We start from the raw sequence: 20,420 nt of genomic DNA on the forward strand, positions 1-20,420 counted from the left end.
GGTGCCCCTTCTTCCCACTGAAGTCCAATCCTCGATTGCTCCACTTTGGCTGTAGAATTGGGATGTAAGAGGTGTTCCAACAACTCAAGTAGGAAGGGTCTGGCCCTGGCTTCTCCGTCTTGGTGGCTTATGTCTGGTTGTGCACAGGCCCCTGAGAGCTTCAGAAAGCTTGTGCGTTATCTGGGGTGTCTCCATGCTAAGATACACCAGGATGGATGTTGTCTGCCTCTTTGGCCCTCTATATAACACACAGCTTGGGTACCTTTTCCTCTGCTCCTCCCAGGGTCCACCCTCTTTTAGGGCTGAGTTCTCTGAAAGAAGCACCCTCCCAATTCAGAACCCTGTGACAGCTCTTAGAAGCCTGCCTGTTCCAGGTCTAATGACAGTTCAGGCAGGAGGCTTATAGCAGGTGGGTAGGGGTCGGCTAAAAAGGTCTGAGGCTGAAAACAAATCAGTTCACACAGGTATCATTCTCCTCAAGACCCCTTATTCTTCAATAAGAGTTCTTCCCTAAAGTTCTCATTAAAAGTTTCTCTCCAGAAGTTCTCACCTCAAAAGTTCTTTCTCTAAAAGCTCTCTTAAATTTCTCTTCAGAAGTTTCTTCTTAAAAAATTCTCCCTTTAGCCAGGTGGTGGTGGTGCACGCCTTTAATCCCAGCACTTGGGAGGCAGAGGCAGGTGGATCTCTGTCAGTTCAAGACCAGCCTGGTCTACAAGAGCTAGTTCCAGGACAGGCTCCAAAGCAAAACAGAGAAACCATGTCTAGAAAAAAACAAAACAAAACAAAACAAAAAAATTCTCCCGTTAAAAATCCTCCTAGATCCCCACAAGGTTTCAAGTTTGTATTCCCACCGATACAATTAGCGATGCTCTGACAACAGTAAGGATACCCAGCATGCATATCTCCCAGAGCCAGCAAGGCAGGCAAGGTCTTGACAAAAGCTAGGATATGTGACTCACCAGGCAAACTTAAGTCCCAGGGGGAACTCAACTTGTAAATTTAAGAGGTGGGGAAGGGTTAAATGGCTATGGTTGCTAAGAAGGGAGAAAGGGGTTAGTGCGTAAAACTACATTTATGTGGTTAGTTAAACTATAAGTGTATAATTGATAAATGTAAAACAAGGAGGAAACACTAGAATTGATAAATGTAAAAATGTATGCATTGGGTTTTGCTTTTGCTTTCAAGGTAGCTGGAAACACAGCATCACAGTAGCCATGGCAACTTGCATAAGCTGTGGAAGGAAAATGAACCCTTGGTTCATATTCGCATTTTCTCTCAGCACTAGAACAAAGGGAGGGCCTACATGAGATCAGGGGCTGCAGCTCTTACCAGTGATGCCCCAGTGAGAAGGAATTTCCTTTTTCGAGGGCCTTTTTGAGAATATAAAGCACCCAGTTTATTTTCTCCATCAGAGGTTAATTCTGATCATTAATTGCTACTTCAGCAATGAATGATGAAGTCTCTCAGCACAGGTCCCCTTCCCAAGAGCCTGCACAGAGGCACTTCTACCCCAAGATGGCACCAGCCTCAAGGGACAAGCCAGAGTGCTTAGCAGACAAGCTCCTATAGGAGCCTTCACAACCCAGGGTAGCAAGCCATTCCCCAGGACTCAACACCCAGAGAAGCTCCCAGTCAGCTGGCTCTGAAGACCTTGGCTTAGTACCCAGGGTTGTTTGTCCTGAATCCTCAGGATGTAGACAGCAAGAGACCAGTAAGACCCACGCTGGGTAAGCAGATGTTTGTAACTCCTGCCCAGGTCACAAAGTCAGGGGCTTGAGATGCAGAAGCACGAGCCCCTCGCCTGTCTGTCCCGAGTTAGGGTCTTCATCTGTAAGACAAGGAAGGCTATCTCTAAACGGTAATGACCCCTGTGTGGAGTTCAGGAGGCTCCAGGAAACACACCAGCTTCCTCCCAGACCCCTGGAGATGCTGCCTACATAATTTGCTCCTTTCCTCTTCCTTAGGTGTGGCTGGCTGCCGCTGACACCAAAGCTCACCTTCCTTCTTCCGAGCTCTCTCTGTCTGTCTTCCAGGCAGGATCTTCCTCTAAGCACATTTCTGTGAAACCTTCTAAGTTTAATGTGTAGAACTTTCATTCTCCGAGTTTGTTTCCCAAATGCCACTGTGATTTCTTCCTTGATCTGTTAAAGCTGCTGGTGGCCAGGGTCTGGTGGGTTTTGACAGCATTGACAAATTTTGGCAAAGTATGAGAGGTGGCGTCCCCCGATGCCAGCTGGGCCAGGGCCTGGCTTTTCTCGCACTCTTTGTGTGTGCCACTGGGAGATTGCTTCTCCCTTCCCACCAAATTGGTAACACCTTTGACCCCCCCCCCAAAAAAAAACATGGCTCCAGGTTGCGTACAACTTCCAGGGCCTACAGATCCCTACCATCTTCCCCTCCCCTGGCGTCTGTTTTCCCTGCCAACCAGGTAGGAATCCACAAACACCTCTTACCACATGGTGTACACCATAGGTAGGTGCTAAACAGAACAGCCTGAGATCGATGGAGGTGGAGACGGACACAAGCGACAAGAATGCAGAGACCTCCTCCAGGGACTCCACAAGCTTGAAGGAAGCCCCCAGGGAGCAAAACCGGAAGGCTGAGGGTCTGAAGGTATGCAGCACTCCCTACCTGTCTCCTGGTGGCCTCTGCCTGAAGAGCCCGCCTTACCTTGAACTTTGCACTGTCCACAGAAGAGGGTGGTGCTGGCCCAGAGGTTCCTGGCTCAGACGTCAGAGGTACTGCTGCAGTGTTTGCAGGCTGCCCTGAGCAGCAGCCTTCTGGACATCGCAGCCATGGCCAGCTTAGAGATGGTGGAGTGCATTGGCATCCTGGACCCCATAACCACCTGTCAGTTCCTGTCACTGTCTCAGGTACGCACATCCTCTGCCCATCCCTAAAAGGGCCCTTGTCTGTAAGTTTCAGGCAGCCACACTGCTCTCTATTAGACAGGACTAGGGTGGCCCTGTGGTTGAAAGATGAAGAGACCCCACCCTGTTCTCTGAGTCTTAGGTTGTGCTAGTCCTCAAGTAATGGAAGCCATCCAGGTACCTGTTCTTGTAGCTAGCGAACACATGCTGTGCTCACCCTGTACCCCAAGTCTCCATAATGTACTACCCTCCGAGCTGGCATAGTACAGCTACACGGTGGACGGAGTCCAGCTGAGGGTGACCCACACAGACTCCCAGATGCCCACTCACCCTCTGCCCTTCCACACTGCACAGACTGCCATTCTCTGTTCTGCTTTCAGAGCTGTTCCACCTCACAGATGATGCGGGATGTTCTGCTCACTGCCACGAACAACACCAGCAGCTCCCAGCTGGCGGCCCTGCTGCACCTCCACCAGCGGCTGAGGCAGCAGGACAGGACCTCCACCAGCCTGTTTGCCAGTGTGGAGCAGAGGCTGGCAGCCACTTCCAGGGTAATGGGAAAGGAGCCTACAAACCTCCTCCTGTGGCCTACAGGCCTCTGTGCTCGCTCACTGACGGCTAAGAGGACAGCGATGTATGCCTTACCAAGTCTAGCTGTGTGGGTCTAGAGGACCAACCACTCAACCCCTCTGAGCCTCAGTCGCTGTGGGTACAAGGACAAGCAAGCTGAGAGAATTGTAGTTCCTTCCCCTCACTTGCCCCAGGGGAGCCTAGGTGTAGTCAGACTTTTTTTTGTAGTACCGCCAATTCACAAATAATGACATGGAGACTTATTATTAATTATGAAAGCTCGGCCAATAGCTTAAGCTTGTTTCTAACTAGCTCTTATAACTTAAATTAACCCATTTCTATTAATCTGCAGTTGCCATATGACTCATCTCCTACTTGTCATGCTTCCTCTGCATCTGGTTGACTACTCCTCTCTACTCCGCCCTTCTTCTCTCGGCACCCAAAACCCTTCCTAGCTATTGGCTGTTCAGCTTTTTATTAAACCAGTCACAGTGACGTATCTTCACACAGTGTGGAGGAATATTCCACAACACCTAGACCTTGGTAAAGTGCAGCGACTAGCCAGTTTCATCTGTGCTCTGACAAAGTGGGTCAAGAAAAACTGTGATGAAATTTCGCCAACCACAGACAAGACAGATGATGAGAGCGGGCTGGCCAAGCCCCTTTCACTCCTCCTCACCCCTAGCTGCCTCTTGGTCCTCTTTGGGGGTGGCCCGGATATTTTCCCTTCCTGCAGACTCACTTTTCACTTCAGACTGGCTCTTTCTCTGTTGTACGAGGTACATCTTGTACCAACAAGGACCCTGGGAGCATTCTGTGACAACTCCCAAACCACACAGCAGTGCTCCCTCAAGACATCTCTGGGCATCACCACTGGGGGTGAAGTTACACCTGAGAACCAGGGTCTATCCCCCAAGATGAAAAATCCAGCCTCCCTGGGACTTGGAAGAGAGGAAACAGAGGGGCAAGGTTTAAGGGTGGCCAGGTAATGAGCAGGGCCACTGGCTTGGATGCTGGGCCTGGAGGAAGAGCTGATGTGTGTTCAGTATTACCAGGATGGGGACCATGTATAGAGGTAAAACAGAGAGCGTCCCTGCACTAGTGACAACCACAGACTCAGAAATGCAGGTGACCCTACACCAGCACAAACCCCATGAGAAGCCACCCCTGGATACCTCGGAGTAGTGAGAACTCTGGGCCAGGTTAGTGGCATTCTACTCAGACAAATCCCCCAGCGGATACAAAAGGAGCAGCAGGCCAAACTATGATTCTTGCAGGGAACATCAGGCACTCTCTCCATCATCCCCACAGCAAGTGTTGAGGGCCACATGCCACTCTTTCTGGAAGAAGTAGTAAGGGCTTTGTTTTTGTTTTGTTTTGCTTTTCGAGACAAGGTTTCTTTGTGTAACCCTGGTTGTCATGGAACCAGGATGGCCAGGAACTCACAAAGATCTGCCTGCCTCTGCATCACCAGTGCTGGGATTAAAGGTATGCACCACTACTGCCCGGCAGTAAGGACCTTATTGAAGAAATGCTGCTTAAGGTTTCTGGAAACCACTTCAACAAATAGGCAGAGCAGGACATTTTAGAGGAGCCAGTGAACTTCTCATGCCTCCACTGCCCTCTTGTGGTAGTAATGCATCTCACAGAGCAAGGGCCTTGGGCCCTGAGTGATTTTCCCCTGTCACACACAGGCATGGCAGGGCCTCTGTGTCACAGATCAGCATTTCACCTTCCTGAATGAGATTCCACCCATGTTCCGGATCCTCTTTCTGCAGCACTCACAAGACAGGTGAGGTCTCCCCCACCCATCGCTGTAAAGCTCTGCCCTTTTGAGAAGCCAAGCAAGGAGGCATGGGCATAGCAAGTTTACCACACCTCAGCTCCTACACTGAGGCAGACTGGTCCAGCTAGAAAGCATGATGGGCAGACTCAGCTAGCCTACTTGACAGGCGTTCAATCCAGAGACCTGGAAAGTCCTCCTCTGACCCTCCTGGAGAAGGCCAGGATGAATTTCCATGATACTGGGGACTATATTGGGATGGAGACACTCTGTGATCTGTGCCCACACAGGGTTTTCCTCTTAGGTCTGTGTAGGCCTACACTGCTGAGTCTTGTAATTCCAAGTCCTCTGCCTGGCAAAGTAAACAAGGAAAGGTACCTGTTAGGTGCCAGCTGCAGATTGTCTCGATGCGCTCCTGAGACCTGTGTGCCTTGCTATTTACCTCCTCTGGGAATGGGCTTGTGACCGTCACTCTACTTGCAGGTCCTATCTGTATGGTGCTGCCTTTGAGAGACCAAAGTCCATGCCTGCACCCAAGGGGAAAACGGTACCAGTGGGCGGTAAGCTTGGGTATAAGCAGGGCTCCTCCCATAGACTCCAGATGGATTGCGGTGGGTTGAGAAATCCCTACCACACAGGAGGACCTCTCACTTCCAGATGGGGGGGGAGGGGAGGCTGAGCCCAGAATAGAAAACAGAATCATCACATCTTTCTCAGGGATCCAGAGAATCTATACCTCCGAAGAGCTCCCTTGCCAATAACCACTGTGTTTTGTCTTTGCCTGAACTTTCTGGGTACCAGCCCTTGTGCTGCCCAGAGAGGACATGTGAAGACATTCCTATCACATGCCTCACCTCTGACACATCAAGGTTGAGTATGTCCACAAGGACTCTTACATCTGTAACTGTTCACACACCCCTATTGGTTCACTCTGAGTCCTGTAAAGGCCATGGGTATGTCTCTACATACAGGTTACTGCAAGGTAATGCGGGTGACTATGAGTCCAACTGCCTTCTCAGACTTGTTGACCAGGGTCCAGTGGTTCCAGAAGCAGACACAGACCCAGGTACACAGCAAAGATATGACCTTGAACCCAAGCACTTGAGGTCTAAGGCTCTCAAGCCATATTGCAGACTGTAGTCCATCCCAGGGAAAGCCAGGCCTTCAAGTTTGGGTTGGGCCAGGGTTTGGGACTAGATTTCAAGAGGATGAAGGTGAAGCCTTGGGAAAGGTGGAGTGCTCCCCTGAGTCCTTAACTTGAGTCTGGCCCCAGCAAAGGTGTTTGGTTACCTCTTCTCTGCAGAGCATGGGGTTAGCTGTCCTGGGCCTATTCCTACCAGCAGGCTACTCCGCAGTGTCCGCAGAAGACAGGGACAGGGCTGAGAAGTCAGGATAGCCTCAGGAAAACCACTGGGAGCACGGTGCTGGGAAGGACCAGAGCATGCCAGCACTCTGTGTGGAAGGACTGGAGCACAGTTCTTTCCCTGGGGTCTCCCCCAATTTGGTGGGAAGTCATGTCTAAGCAGCCCTGGACAATAGGCTGTGGTTTGAGTTGGAACAGAAATCGGACACCTTGCATGATACGGAGCGAGACCTGTGTATGCAGAGGCTCAACAGCATCCTGGAGCACATGGAGGAATATATGAAGCCCATCGAACCCCTGCTCATCTTCCCAGATGTCAGGTATCAGCATGTCGTCTCCTCTGAAAGCTCCCGGGGCAGCCAGTTTTCCAACACCAGGTGATAGGCAGTTATCTCCAGCTGAAGCAGAAGGGGCTTAGAGACTGTTGTGTGTGGGCTACAAATCCCACATTAACCAGAATCTGGAGCCCACAGGAAAGACAAGCTGGGTGTGACTGAAGGCCAGCTCTAAGCCCAGATCTGGACCCTACAGTACTGATGGGAGCTGAGTAGCCTGTTGTGATGGGCAGAAAGCCAGAGCTGGTTTCTAGGATCTCCCTCCATGTGGAAACTGGTCTCTGAGCGCCCTGTCCCTACTAAGGACAACGTAAGAGCTTGGCTGTGTGCTTTGTGGGCAGGAATCTAGTTGTTGTAGCTGCTGCTGCTGTCCCTGCCCCACTGACCTCCTTGTCTGAGTGTGGTGTGGGAGAACTGGCAAGTCCCCAGGACTCAGCCTCTGGCAATCATTTTGGAAGAAATGGCAGACGGAGCTGGAGGTGGCATTCTTCTCCAGCAGCAGGAGGGCATCCTGTGGTCCCGATCTGTTGACACTCTGTGAAATTCCCCTGGTGTAGAGATGGCGCTCGGTGATTGCTGGGTATGGAAGCACATGCCTTCAACTCTAGCACTCAGAAGGCAGAAGCAGGTGGATCTTGTGAGTTTGAGGTCAGTCTGTTTTACATAGAGAGTTGTGGGCCAGCGAGAGCTATATAGTGAGACTGACTATGTCTTAAAAACACAAAACAAAGCAGCAATCGTTGGCTGAGGAACAGGCTGAGTGGGGCTTCCCATAGTCTTTGAGTATCTCCCCATCTAAAGTCTGTCACTCTAACTTCAGAACACAGATGTCAACAGCCAATACTGATGGAGGGAAACACAAAGTCAAGGAAAGGAAACTGTCTGTCCCTTCAGGTGAGTGGCAGGACAGAACCACAGGTCAGTGCTGGCACCTCAGGAGCCTGTGCAGGTACTCGCCCTCCCCTCAGGCAAAACCTAAGTGGGTCAAGAGTCACAGATTCCACATCCAAGCAAGTCCCACCCCAAGTGCTACACAGAGCCCTTGAGGTCCCCAGCACACAATCACCCCAGGCTAGGTAAAAGGCCATAGGTCAGTGGCTCTCAGCCTTCCTAATGTGATGACCTGATGTTGTGGTGGCCCCCATCCATAAAATTATTTTCATCGCTACTTCAAAACTGTAATTTTGCTACTGTTATGCATTGTAATGTAAATATCAGTGTTTTCCGATGGTCTTAGGCAAACCCTATGAAGAGTCATTTGGTTCCCAAAGGGGTTGTGGCCTACAGGTTGAGGACTACAGCCTGGAAGGATCTGGGCACTGAGACTGACAACTCACTGAAAGGGGTTCCGTCCCATCCACCTGATACCCATGTGTGGGCTCTGCTGGTGGCACTGTCTGTGGGTACTTTTAGCACAACCCTGCAGCTTTTATTCCTGCTGGAAAGAAGGGGAGGAATGTTTGCTGCATGACTCCCGGCAGGAAGGCCAAGTGGGTGCCATCTTGGCCAGTTCTATGATTTTACCAACCTCCCCTTTAAAAGACAATTTCCTATCTTAACTGTTGTCTGCTTTTCTATCCCCACAAAGAATTATTGATAGACTGTCAAGGGGGTGGCTGCTTGCCCTCCTCCTGCAAAAAGTCACAAGCTTTCTCCCAAGTCAAGCTGACCATATTGCCATGACCCAGACACAGCAAGCACCATAAGACCTGCAAATTACACATGGGTCAGGCCTAAGCTGGGCTGAGGGGAGGTTGTTCAGAATTACTGCAGCGACCAGGGAAGTGAGTGCAGGTTCTGCACTCTGTGGGCAGGCTGGTCACTCCCTGAGTCCTCTCTCCTAAACCGAATCTCTGCCCTGCATTAAATTCCCAGGATTAAAACAGGAGCGAAGAGTTACTGCTGGGTTTCAAGCAAACCTGTTCTGGTTTTGCAACCAGCATAAAGCAGGCAGAATGGCAGTGTATCATCAGTTGGCAGCCCACATGTATGGGCAGAGAGAGGCTGGTCATGAGAGCGAGCCTTCCTTCCAAGCCCTCTGAAGGACTCACTGTTTGGAAAGTCCTCTGAGACTGTAAGGTGTGCCACTAAGTATGGGCTCTGTCCAGGATCACATTGTCAGCTTGTTCTCACCATTAAAACCAATGGCTGCTCAGGGACCCTGGCATGTCATCTCTCCTATCACGTCACCAGTGTAGCTGTACCTCTGCAAGCTGGGCGGGGTCACACTTTTCACTCATATCTCCATGACAGGGTCAGCCGCCACCAGGCTAGTCACCTAGCCACAGAGTCAGAGCTTGGAGAGACGAAGCCCAGGCTCCAGGCTCTGCCCTGTCTCCAGAGCTGGTCTCTCCCCGCTTTGAGCTGCTGTCCTTTCCATTCCACAGGGCAGCCTGACCCCGAGTACATGATCCTGATCGTAGACAAGCTCCTACTAGAGTTGCCCCTTGAGGGACTCTCTAGGCTCAATGAGGTCACCTCCCTGTCAAGAGAATTTTCTCTCCAGATGCTGTGGAATCGTCTCCATAAGGAGGAGCTAGGTGAGCAGTGCCTTAGCCACAGTAATGCTTAGTTTTAAGATGGAAATTTTAAAATTTACGTTTCAGATAAATCGTTGTTGACTCCTGTCAAAAGGTATGGAGCAAGGCACCGGGGTGCAGCCCAGTGTGGAGTGCTTGACTAGCATGTACAGGGTCAAGTGTTTTAACATTTTCCTTGGCCCGTAGTCATGCAAAATCATTTCCAGAATAGACACTCGGTACTGTGAATGGAAGCCCACTTGAGTCCATGTTTCATGAAGAATCCTGCTGGTCGAAAACTATGATACCCAGAATCATTTGCCTAGATGTTGAGGGGCAGTGAGGGAAGGCAGGCCCTGAGTCAGGCCTGGGCAGGGTAGAAAAAAAGGATTTGGAGACCATCATCTGTGAGACTGCATGATACTCCGGTCTGTGAAAGTCTCTAAACTGTTCCTGGGGCATACTGCCACTTTGAAATACGTGTTGTACATCAATAAATACTAAATTGGAGCTGAAAATATAGCTCAATGATGGAGCATTCACCCAGGGTGAACAGGGTCCTTGGTTATAAACCCAGGACGGCAAAAAGAGAAAAGCATACAGTGATCAATAAATACCAAATTAAGTTAAAAATCAATTAGATGTCTGTTGTCTGGATAAAATAATGCCAGCCACATTCTTCCAACCAGGATGACAAGAAACCAGGAAAGAGGAAGCAAGGTACTAGTCAACCCAAGATGGCTACACGCTCACCCCCAAGAAAGGGGAGATACTTGGTGTCTTACGGTTTTATAGCATGAATTCTAATTGGTATTAATAATAAAAACTCAGAGTCAGTTATCAGGGGGTGAAAGCTAAAAGATCAGAGAAACAAAGCAGCCAGTCACTAGAGAGTTCTTATCTCTACCAATGCTCAGACCAAAGGGCGATTCTGTCCTCAGACTGCCTCCTCAGACTGACTGGTTTCTCACACTAATTCAGACTGCACTGCTCTTCAGACTGTCTCCTCAGACTGCCTGGCCTCTATGGCTGACTAGTGTGGCTAGTTTTGCCCTCTGATCTTCAAGCAAGCTTTATTTGTTAGATCATAAACAAAATATCACATCAGGGTTTCTATCACTGAAGAGACACCCTGACCAAGGCAACTCTTGTAAGGGAAAAACATTTAATGGGAGTGCCTTACATTTTTGGAGTTTTAGTCCATTATCATTATGGTACAGCATAGTAGCGTGCAGGCAGACATGGTGCTGGAGAAGAAGCTAATTCCTACATCTTAACTAATAGACAACAGGAAGTAGTCTGAGACACTGAGTGGTATCTTAAGCATATATAAGACCTCAAAGCCTGACTCCACAGTGATACACTTCCCTCATCATGACCGCACCTACTCCACAAGGCCACACCTCCTTTGGGAGCCATTTTCTTTCAAACCACCACGCATGACCCATGTGCTTCTTAGAGTCTTGTAGTTCAAACATGGGCAGGAACAGCAGGAATATCCCAGGGGGCTCCTGGGCTGAGCATGGAGGGAAAGCTGAGAAACTTGGGGACAACCTATCGAGAAGTGACAACTGTCTAAAAAAGCCTACAGAGGATCCTATGGAGGCCAGCAGAAGTGAGGCCAGCAATGGTGCACCCAAAAGTCAGGGAAAGAAACTAGCAGCCATAGAGCAAGGGGGTGATAACTTTTTTTTTTCATTTCAAAAATCTGTTTAGAATATTTTGAGCAAACCCTTGAGTGAAAGAAAATAATAACAACATGTGTGACAAGACCAGGGCAAGAGCTGAGGCAGGGGGATGATGCAAACTATGTAAGGGCCCTATGCTGTAACTGATCCAGGGCAGTGCTACTTAAAGAGATATTGTGATAAAATGTAAACTAAACCCTCAAGCAATTCGCTAAGAACAGCCCAAGCCCCAGAGTTTACTCTAGACCGGCTGCAGGTGACTAGTTGTGGAAGGTGAGGACTGGAGGCCTCCATGTCCAAGGATGACCGATGGATGAACGATTTTGGGATCCCACCGTGGGTGTCCCATCCGAGGAAATAGAATCAGCCGGGTGAGGAAACACCTGTTCTCTCCTGTCTGTGGCATTCCCATTCACAGCAGCCTAAGTGTCCATCACTGGGCGAATGGTTACAGTAGGTAGATCGTATCTACACAATAGAGCACTATTCAGTCCTAGAAGAGAAGGACGTCTTACTTTAAGACGACATGGATGAGCATGGAGGGCACTGTGCCAGGCACAGACAACAAGAATACACGATGTCACTCACACTGGGAGTCTTAGAAGGTTCAACTCCACAGCAGAGAGAAAGGGGTAGGCAGGGGCTGGCAGCAGGGAGCTGCTGGCTCAGGGCACAAAATCCTAGTTGGAGAAAAAAGTTTGTGAGCTTGATTGAGTGACATGGTGATGGTAGCAATGCAATGCCATGGTTTTTTGTTTGTTTGTTTGTTTGTTTGTTTGTTATTGTTGTTTGGAAGTGGCTAAGAGTAGGGTTAGGTGATTTTTGCCAAGCAGCAGCAACGGGATTGAGTGGCGTGACTGGCAGGCTCAGCTCCACTAGTCTGCAGTGCATGCATGCTTCAGAGTAGCCTGCCATGCGCCAATTGTGCTTGCTAATTCAAGTGTAAGATTAATGATTAGAATTTTAAATAAATAACTAAATGTAAAGGTCCACCATTCCAAGTAATGGGGAAGATGCAGAGGCACATGCTTGTGCACTGTTGATGGGGTTGGTGGCATGAATGAGACCCACCCTGGGAAATGCTCAAAGAGGTCATAACACATTAGGCCAAGGGTGACCCATGCACCCTCTCCTAGGACTTTATACAAGAGACAAGAAGGCATGTGTAGACATAAAAAAAATCTTAGATTTACAACTCCCTATGACAGTTCAAACCTGGAAGTCACTGAACTGAAACACTCAATTTCATGTCCTGATGCAGTTTGGGGGACTGAAGGAATGAAGATATGACTTCACACACACACACACACACACACACACACACACACACACACACACACACACACACACGAGAGAGAGAGAGAGAGAGAGAGAGAGAGAGAGAGAGAGAAAGAGAGAGAGGAAGAGAGAGAGAAAGAGAGGGTGGGGGAGGAGGGAGAGGGAGAGAGGAGAGGAGAGAGAGAAAGGGGAAAGAGAGAGAGAAGACTGGGTTCCCTGATGGAGAAGTCACAGGACCATACTGGAAGCTCAGCATGTCTATTATATAGAGTTGAACAGAGAGGTAGGGTTATCGCACACGGCTGGACATGGAGGTGGGTTATTACAGATAGATAAACAAGGAGGCAAAATTATTTTGTAGAACTAAACAAGTTAGTTAATGTCGGGAGGAGGAGGAGTAGCGGAGCAGTCCTCAGATTGTAAATTGCTGGAGGGAGAAAGCCATGGTGGACATTTTCTTAACACACTACCAACATCCACATATGGACCAGAGGAAGACTTTGCCATTCTCTTCTGAGCCTTACCTTGGGACATGGAGTGATCTTTGCCATTTTCCCATGGCCATGTCCTTGTCAAAAGCACACATTCATCAAGGTCTTCCTCTGCTCCCCACAACTGAGCAGTCACTTGAGGGCGTATGGGAACATATCATCAATGAGGAGATTGTGATCAGGGAAAGACTCAAAAGAGAACACACAGCAGATGCCTTCATTTCTGAAAAGTTCTGCAAAGGGTAAATTGGTTTCCACTTAGAAATGCAAGACTGAGATGTATCTAAGGGCCTGTGTGAAGGCCAGGTCTGGCTCTGACAGAAGATCCATCAGAACCAAGTAGCCTCTTAGTGTGTCTCTGATAAGTGTCCTTGGCAGAATGAGGATGGCTGAGAGCCATGCCTATCCATGTGGAAATCCGACTCTGAAAGGCAGAAAATGGAGTAGAAGACACAGGGTGGAGAAGGGAGATGGTCACAGTGGGGTGCGGAGCTATCCACATGAAGACCTGCTCACGGGGACAAGTCAGCACAGAAAAGACACAGGCTAAAAGTCTCTGTACAGAGACTATGGAGCCATCAGGGATCCAAATACTACAGGCATTCTGGCGAGTTCCTTGTGTGAAAGGTCAGTGACCACACAGTGACCTTGTGTGAAGGTCAGAAATGGGTGCCTCGACGCCTTGGGGTCTGGTCATTCCTCAAGAGCTTTTCTTGGCCCTATGAAGCTTTATGTTTCATTTATGTGCTATGTGTCTCACAGAATTATCTAGCATTAATTTAATAAAGTCTTCTTTCCATAGGGGGCTCTGTATGTGTGCTACACACACATATACATACAGACACACACATACAGAGAAGAAGCTTTGTGTTTTGACATGACGAAAATGAAAGCCAATTGTTCTCACCCAAAATTGAGCTGAGCAGCACCTGCTGACACATCACACTTGTCATTGTCCTTTGCAGAAGGTAGTATGAAGAAAGAGATCAAAGGCAAGGAATTCAAGAAGAAAAGTCCAGGAAAGAAAGGTTGGAAGGTAGGTTGGTGGGAAGCCAGGGGCCCCTTGCTCCTCTCAGCTTGAGTTTAGTGAGGCCCACTTTGTCCACCGAGGCCCAGTTGGTGGCCCCAGGTGTTGACACCTCTCTCTGTGTTGCAGAGCGCCATGATCCGGGTCACCCCACCCGAATGCATCCTAATCGACTCCGACACTATCAAGTGTATCCTTTGATGGGTGCTCACGGTCCCCAGGACTCTGCTTTTGTTCTTGTTTGTCCTTGACTCAGACCAGTTGTTGTGGACCCTTATGAGGAGGCCGAGGTCAAAGGTGAGCACATCACACGGGCCCTTGGCATATAGGCCAAGGCCACCTAGGCTTTGTGCCACTTGCTCTCATCCCCTCAAGTGGCCTAGGAGTCTTGGGTCTGAACACAAGCTGACCACCTTGCCATTCTTAACCCTTGGGGCCCCCTCCTTCCTCCTCTTCTTCCTCCCCCTCTTCCTCCTCTTCCCACTGATTAGCCTCCTCTACCAATTCCTCCCTCTACAAGGGAAAGGAGAAGCACTAGCACTCCCGCCTGTGCTTAACGCTCACTCCTTCCCAGCCCCTGTCCCATCCCAGTGGCACAGGGCCCACGCCCCCCATGCTCTGATGAGGAAGCCACAGCCTATCCAAGTCAATTCTTTCTGCAGAGGTACTGAGTCCCGTCTCCATAACCCAGGAAATCTTGGAGAAGTTCCGAGACACGTACACTGCACGTTGGACGGGGCATCTGGGAAGCTACCACATTCTAAGGTTGGGACCTGGGTCTCCAAAAGTTGGCTAGAGAGGCTGGTGCCCTCATGCAACACCTTCCACACTGGATGGATATGTCCTGTAGAGCCCCAGGCACAGCACTAGGCAAGGGAATCTGTTATAATCCCAAGGTCACTCATCCACACAGAATCTGTCCTAGATGATCTCAGGTCCCCTTCAGGCCAAACCACCCAAAGAAGGTATGCTACTAGCATAGGGTCAAGTAGCTACATGTCACTGGCCCCTGTGGCATGCATTCTGTCATCCCTGTCCCTTAATGTATATGGGACTAGGGCATGGGGGAGCCAGGGCTGTTGGAACAGGGGTACAGGAGTAAGCCTATGCAGGGCTCAGGTGGAGCATAGAAAGCAGAGCTGGTGGAGGTAGGACATGGAGGGTGACACATACCCTGCCTAGATCCTCTTTCCTATATTAGAGGTACTACAGTATTTCCCAGACCAGCCCCACTGACTTGAGATGCACGTTTGTACCTAGACTGCCATTCTCAGTAGGGAAAACCCATCTGAGGCCAGCTATACATTGGGAAAACAAAAATCATTTGGGTTCCACAGAAGCATAAAAGATTTTGTGCGAGTGACAGGGACATTCCCTGCTTGGCAAACAGATCTGGAGGAGGGGGTTGCAGATGCATGCACCCAGCCCAGATGTGTGGTCACACCCACCGCTGTTTTCCCCATGTAGCCAGACTGACTGGGAGCAGGTACTGGACAGCTGCAGAGGCTTTTTCTTTTACGGAATGGAGGGCTTCCTGTCCCACCTGATAGTGGAAAGACTGGTAGCCATGGATCTACAAGGTGAGGCCCCTCCCCCTTCGACAGCCTAACAGCCAGAGCCTCAGGCACAAGTGAAATCACTGGGAGAAATTCTTGATCCGGAGTCCAAGACTTGCGATTCTTCAGGAAGGCATAACATTCCGCCCTAACCTGTCCTCCACCTATTGGAAAACTGTCTCTGTCCTCCTCCTATCAATGGTATGGCAGCCACAGGGCCACTAGCTCTCCCGGTTGCCCTCAGCCCTTCTTACATACAGAGGACCCCTGTTCAGAACTCCAGACCCTCACAGATGAGAGTCAGTTGTGGAGTTTCACCTTGTATGGCTGGGCTGATAGCTCCCTGCAGAACCCATCCAGTCAGAACATGGTAATTTGGGAGCCTTGTTCTCTCTGTGTGTCTACTAACAACAGACCCAGGAGGTCAGTGAGCCCCGGAAGTGCTGTACCCAGACATCCCAGGGAATGAAGGGCTCAGAGTCCAGGTGAAGGATGAAGTACCAGGTGGCAGGCTGAGTACGGTGTGCTTGTAGGCACCTTGCCAGGAGGGCCATGCTAACATGGCACTGACATCACCAGCTCTACAGGACAGCAGGCTCGGTGTTCAGACATATAGAGAATGTGCTGCCGTGTGCTGGTCTTTGTGGTCCACAGCCATCTCAGCAACAGAACCATATTCCTGCCAGATGCTCCTAGATCTTTTTCCCACTAGTAGGAGGCTGCTTCTGTTAGGCTGTTCAGGGCCAGCCACCATGCACAGCCAATGGGCAAGCCTTTTCAGGCCCTCGGAGATGTCCCTTCCTCCCTCGTGAGGCATATGGCCCCTTGTAGAGCTATTCAGCAACTGCCTGGATGCTCTTTCCACACCAAGGCACCTGGGTCCACCATGGCTGGACCACATGCTGACCAGGTCTACTTCCAACCCTGGGTAGCCTTGGGCATGCACCAGTGGAGTGAGCGGAACCCTCATCATCAGAAACACCCCGAAAACACTTTTTGTCCCAGTGATGGAGAAACCCCTCTTAGAAGGACTACTTCTGGGTGATATGTCACATAAAGTAGGAGACACATGAGGCATGCACAAAAGTGGCAGTCCTTCCTGGTGTCCACTGTCCCTAGGAGGCCATATCCCTTCACAGATGTCTGCTTTCCCTGTATCCATGTTGGTCCTATAGTCACACCAGGACCATACTCTGCCACTTGTTTCAGTGAGCATGCCTGTCTAAGGTGGCCCACTCGCATAACACATCACACCCTAGGTAAGAACTGAGGTTCCCTCTCTCTCTCTCTCTCTCTCTCTCTCTCTCTCTCTCTCTCTCTCTCTCTCTCTCTCTCTCTCTCTCTCTCTGCACTAGTAAGTGGTGGGGGAACAGAGTCAACTATGCTAAGAATTAGAAGTGGCCCTGAGTAGGCTTGCTCTCTGTCTCCCCTGTGTGCTCCCTGGGCACCTGTAAAGAACCTGTGAAAGCCCAAGCCTCAGGCTGCTTAGAGTGCAGCTCCCATGGGGATCTGGTAATTGTGTGGGTGACCACTGAGGAGCCTCACTGTGTCCTGCAGAATGCCAGATGATGGTCCTGCTGGACTTGACAAGGTCCTCCGAGAGCCGGAAGCGGAAGGTAGAGTCGTCAGAGAACAAGAGGTACCTAGTGTCCTTGTGTCGTTAAGAACCTGTGTATGGGGGGGTGGTACAGCTCACCCCAGGGATAGGTGGACTACCAGAGCTTGCTGGACGGCACCTTCCTCCTCATGGTAACAACTCTCACTGCTGCCAGGCTCCATGCTAGGGCTGGGAGCTGCCACCAGATGGATTTGACAATACTCAAAAATGCCATTTCTTGTTAAATGACATTTAACTTTTGTGGCTGAGATTCATACCTGTAAAAGCCTTGGTGCACACATGCATTCTAGCCGCGATGCAGGGAAGGACGGAGGGAAGGCCATCAGCCCCTTGGTGTCAGTCTATGTATCCCCACAGTGAATCACAGCAGTCCTTGGAGAAGCCTATCGAGACTGCCATCCTTCTGAGCCTGGTGGGAGTTGAGAGCATCGTGGCTAACCAGTGGCCCACGCTTCTACAGGACAATGCACTGAGGGCCACCATTCTGTGGGATAGTGAGTGGACACCCTGGCTATGCCAAAGTCTTCGTGGGCTTTTGCTAGAAGTCTGCCAAGGGTGTCCATAGCCCACCTGAAGGGACTTTTCCCCCGCCCTCTAGACCTGTTAGCAATTGGCAAGCCACTTGGGAAAACAGTTCGTCTCATTCAGAAGATAGGCAATGAAACAAGTCTTAACCAAGGTAAGGCAGAGACTGCCCACCCATCTGCTTGTCTGTGAAAGTCACCAGTGGTTACATTGCACCCCACCACCCTCAGGGACAGGGTGTTCCCCACTTCAAGAGAGAAAAGGAGAGGGAGAAGGAGGGAAGGAGGGAATAAGGAAGGAAGAAAGGGAGGGGGGAAGAATGTACGAGTCAATAAGCCAATGTAGTCTTCTCAGATCTGGTAGAGCCGGTGCTGAACAAGAGCACAGAGGAGCCCAGCCTGTAGCCCACAAGAGAGGGGGGAAGAAGAAGGGAGAGAGGGAGGGACGGAAGAGTAAGCAAAAGGTCTCAGATGTACTTTCTGTGAAGAGATGGGGAGGTCTGGGTGGTCCCTGCACGTTCCCTCTGCCCAAAGAGAGGACTTTGGGGGGTGAACACCTGGGCTACCCAGTCCATGGGCCCTATGAGGCCGCCTGATCTTCCTAAGCCAGGACAAGGAAACATCTGGGAAGAGGAACTCCCAGAGGGTGTGTCCTGATAGAGTCAGGAGGGTCAGCCTACTTGCATCTTCTGTCCCTGTAAACTTTCTGACATCCTCTAGCCTTGGGGTAAAGCTTCAGGCAGGGTTGCAGGATGCTTCCTGTTCTAGATGAGACAAACTCCACCTACCCATCCTTCACACAAACCTTGTGCCAAGATGTGCCAGCTGCAGTGAAAGAATTTGCCGATAAATTTCACATGTGGATAGTAGTGTTAAAAAAAATCAGATAAAACTCTAGCTAATTGCATTTAGCAATACACTAAAGTGAAAATGTACCATAACTCACGAAGATTTATCCTGGGAGGGTTTAAAATTGAGAAATCTGAAATGCATTCAATACAACTCAGTAGGAGATTAACTTTTGAAAACCCTTGTGCTCTCCAGTGCCTGGGACGTAGCTGCCAGGGAAAAGAGGGGAGTTGAATGTGTGAATGAGTTTGAGTGCGTGAATGAATGAAGAGTGAATGAGTGAGTGAGCAAATGAACAAATGAGGGAGGAGTGAATGAGCGCCTGGGTGAGTGTATTAGTGAGTAACCTAGTAAGTTGAGGAGTGAATTAAGTGGGTGAATGGATGAGTAAATGAGTGAGGAATGAATGAATGAAGTTGTGAGTTAGTGACTGAATGAATAGATTTGTGAGAATAAGTAAGAGCGAGTGACTGAGCAGTCAAAGAAAGGAAGAGGGGCCAGAGAGGAGGACAAAGGTGGCAAAGTCTGGCACTCCTTCCTAACAAACCAGAAACAGGACCGGACATGACTCCGCCCACTCCTCCTGCTCTACTGAGTGGCCAGCATGTTGCTTTGCCTTAAATTCAGGAAGGACAAACTGTGCAGGCCTCATGGCCACTGCTGTCAGGGTTGGTCCTCTAGTTCCTGTCATCACAGAGGGGCCCAAGCTGTGTTTGGAAGGAAGGGACCAAATGATGCTTATACCCGTGAGTTGTCCTGTCCAGGGTAGGAGTGCCCCTAGGCATCACAGAGGAAGCTATGAGGCCAGTCTCCAGGTTTAAGATGACCCAGGGATTTCGGGGGAGGTAGACAGGGCATGGGGTCAGTCCTGATCACATTCTGGTGCTGTCATTGACAATCACATAGCCAGACTTCCATAGCTTCTACACTGGACAGCACTGAGGAACAACGGGGGTGGGGGGGTGGCAGGGCTGCTGTGGTCAAGCTGCAGGGAGAACTCATGGCCCCTGCAGCCAGAAGCACCAACCTGCCCTCTGATGCTCCCCTCTCCCTCGTGCCACGACCTTGGTGAGGATGGACATCCTGGTAGGACCCGAGCTGCTGTCAGAGAAGGTTCTGGGCTTCACGACTTGTGTCTCCTGCTCCACAGATGACGTTCCCCAGACCTCCAAGGAAGAGATATTCTCTGAGTTGCAGCCTCAGCAGGTTGAGTCACATCCTACCGCCCTCGGCTTGGTTCTGTACGGACTGCCTCACCAAGCCATCGTGTGAACTAAACCCTGGAGTCTGGGGCCGCTACCCCTAGCTCTACCCCTCTGAGGCTCCTCCCCATTCGGGGCCCTTTTCCCACCTTCTGGGGCTCATCCTAGCCTTGACACACACGGGCTGATGTCTGTCCTTCTGTCCACGATACCTAGTCCTGAGAAGACAGCTGTTGCTGGGTATAGCACCTAAGCTCTTGCTCGTTCTTGTTAGCCTGCAAGCTTGTTTTTGGTTTCAGTGCTTTAGTAAACAACTAAAGTTTACACACAACTAAGTTTGTGGTGTGTTTCTGGAGGTTCAGGCAGGAGTTGGAGCATCTGGCTACGAACACCAGCACATTCGGGCACCATCAAAGCTGACAGGAAGATGCTCTCCTCGTGTGAACTGAGATTCACCACACTCTCCCCCACAGCTCTGGAGATGTGTGCAGTCCTCCTGCCCCCTGCTCTCCTGGCTGCTGTGTCAGGGCTCTCCGGAAAATGCCCATCTTAGGCACGATCCTGCAGTTCCAAGCAGGCTTTTCCTGGTATGACAGTCGAGAGTGGTCTATGAGGTCCTGGAGGACTACAAAGTACAGCTGTGGCTCTTCTTTGCCCATCCTGACTCTGTCCAGGAAAGGAGGAGAGCAAAGAGCTGTCCTCAGGGCAGGAGTTTGAAGACCCAGTGCGTTCCATTAGCTTCCCTGC

General features: G+C 50.2%; 1 protein-coding gene across 4 annotated transcripts in view; it reads left to right on the forward strand.

Annotated features, from left to right (window-relative positions):
• Positions 1-20,004, forward strand: part of Cfap46 (cilia and flagella associated protein 46) — an 84,987-nt gene extending 64,983 nt beyond the window's left edge. For 2 of the 4 annotated variants that reach the window (XM_021228073.2, XM_013117563.3), the window contains exons 42-59: positions 2,473-2,613; positions 2,694-2,873; positions 3,251-3,421; positions 5,135-5,232; positions 5,707-5,783; positions 6,195-6,289; positions 6,776-6,906; positions 7,742-7,815; positions 9,309-9,461; positions 13,863-13,933; positions 14,054-14,114; positions 14,186-14,221; positions 14,587-14,689; positions 15,392-15,504; positions 17,038-17,119; positions 17,456-17,592; positions 17,697-17,777; positions 19,622-20,004. In XM_021228073.2, the coding sequence (XP_021083732.1) occupies positions 2,473-2,613; positions 2,694-2,873; positions 3,251-3,421; positions 5,135-5,232; positions 5,707-5,783; positions 6,195-6,289; positions 6,776-6,906; positions 7,742-7,815; positions 9,309-9,461; positions 13,863-13,933; positions 14,054-14,114; positions 14,186-14,221; positions 14,587-14,689; positions 15,392-15,504; positions 17,038-17,119; positions 17,456-17,592; positions 17,697-17,777; positions 19,622-19,743 (1,926 nt within the window). In that variant the 3' untranslated portion in view covers positions 19,744-20,004. Of the gene's footprint in view, positions 1-2,472; positions 2,614-2,693; positions 2,874-3,250; positions 3,422-5,134; positions 5,233-5,706; positions 5,784-6,194; positions 6,290-6,762; positions 6,907-7,741; positions 7,816-9,308; positions 9,462-13,862; positions 13,934-14,053; positions 14,115-14,185; positions 14,222-14,586; positions 14,690-15,391; positions 15,505-17,037; positions 17,120-17,455; positions 17,593-17,696; positions 17,778-19,621 lie in introns of those variants that run through there. The other 2 variants (XM_021228075.2, XM_040752159.1) reach the window with 2 other exon arrangements.
• The last annotated feature ends 416 nt before the right edge of the window (positions 20,005-20,420 follow it).

This window comes from Mesocricetus auratus, unplaced genomic scaffold, assembly GCF_017639785.1.
Source record: "Mesocricetus auratus isolate SY011 unplaced genomic scaffold, BCM_Maur_2.0 Super-Scaffold_4256, whole genome shotgun sequence".
NCBI lineage: Eukaryota > Metazoa > Chordata > Mammalia > Rodentia > Cricetidae > Mesocricetus > Mesocricetus auratus.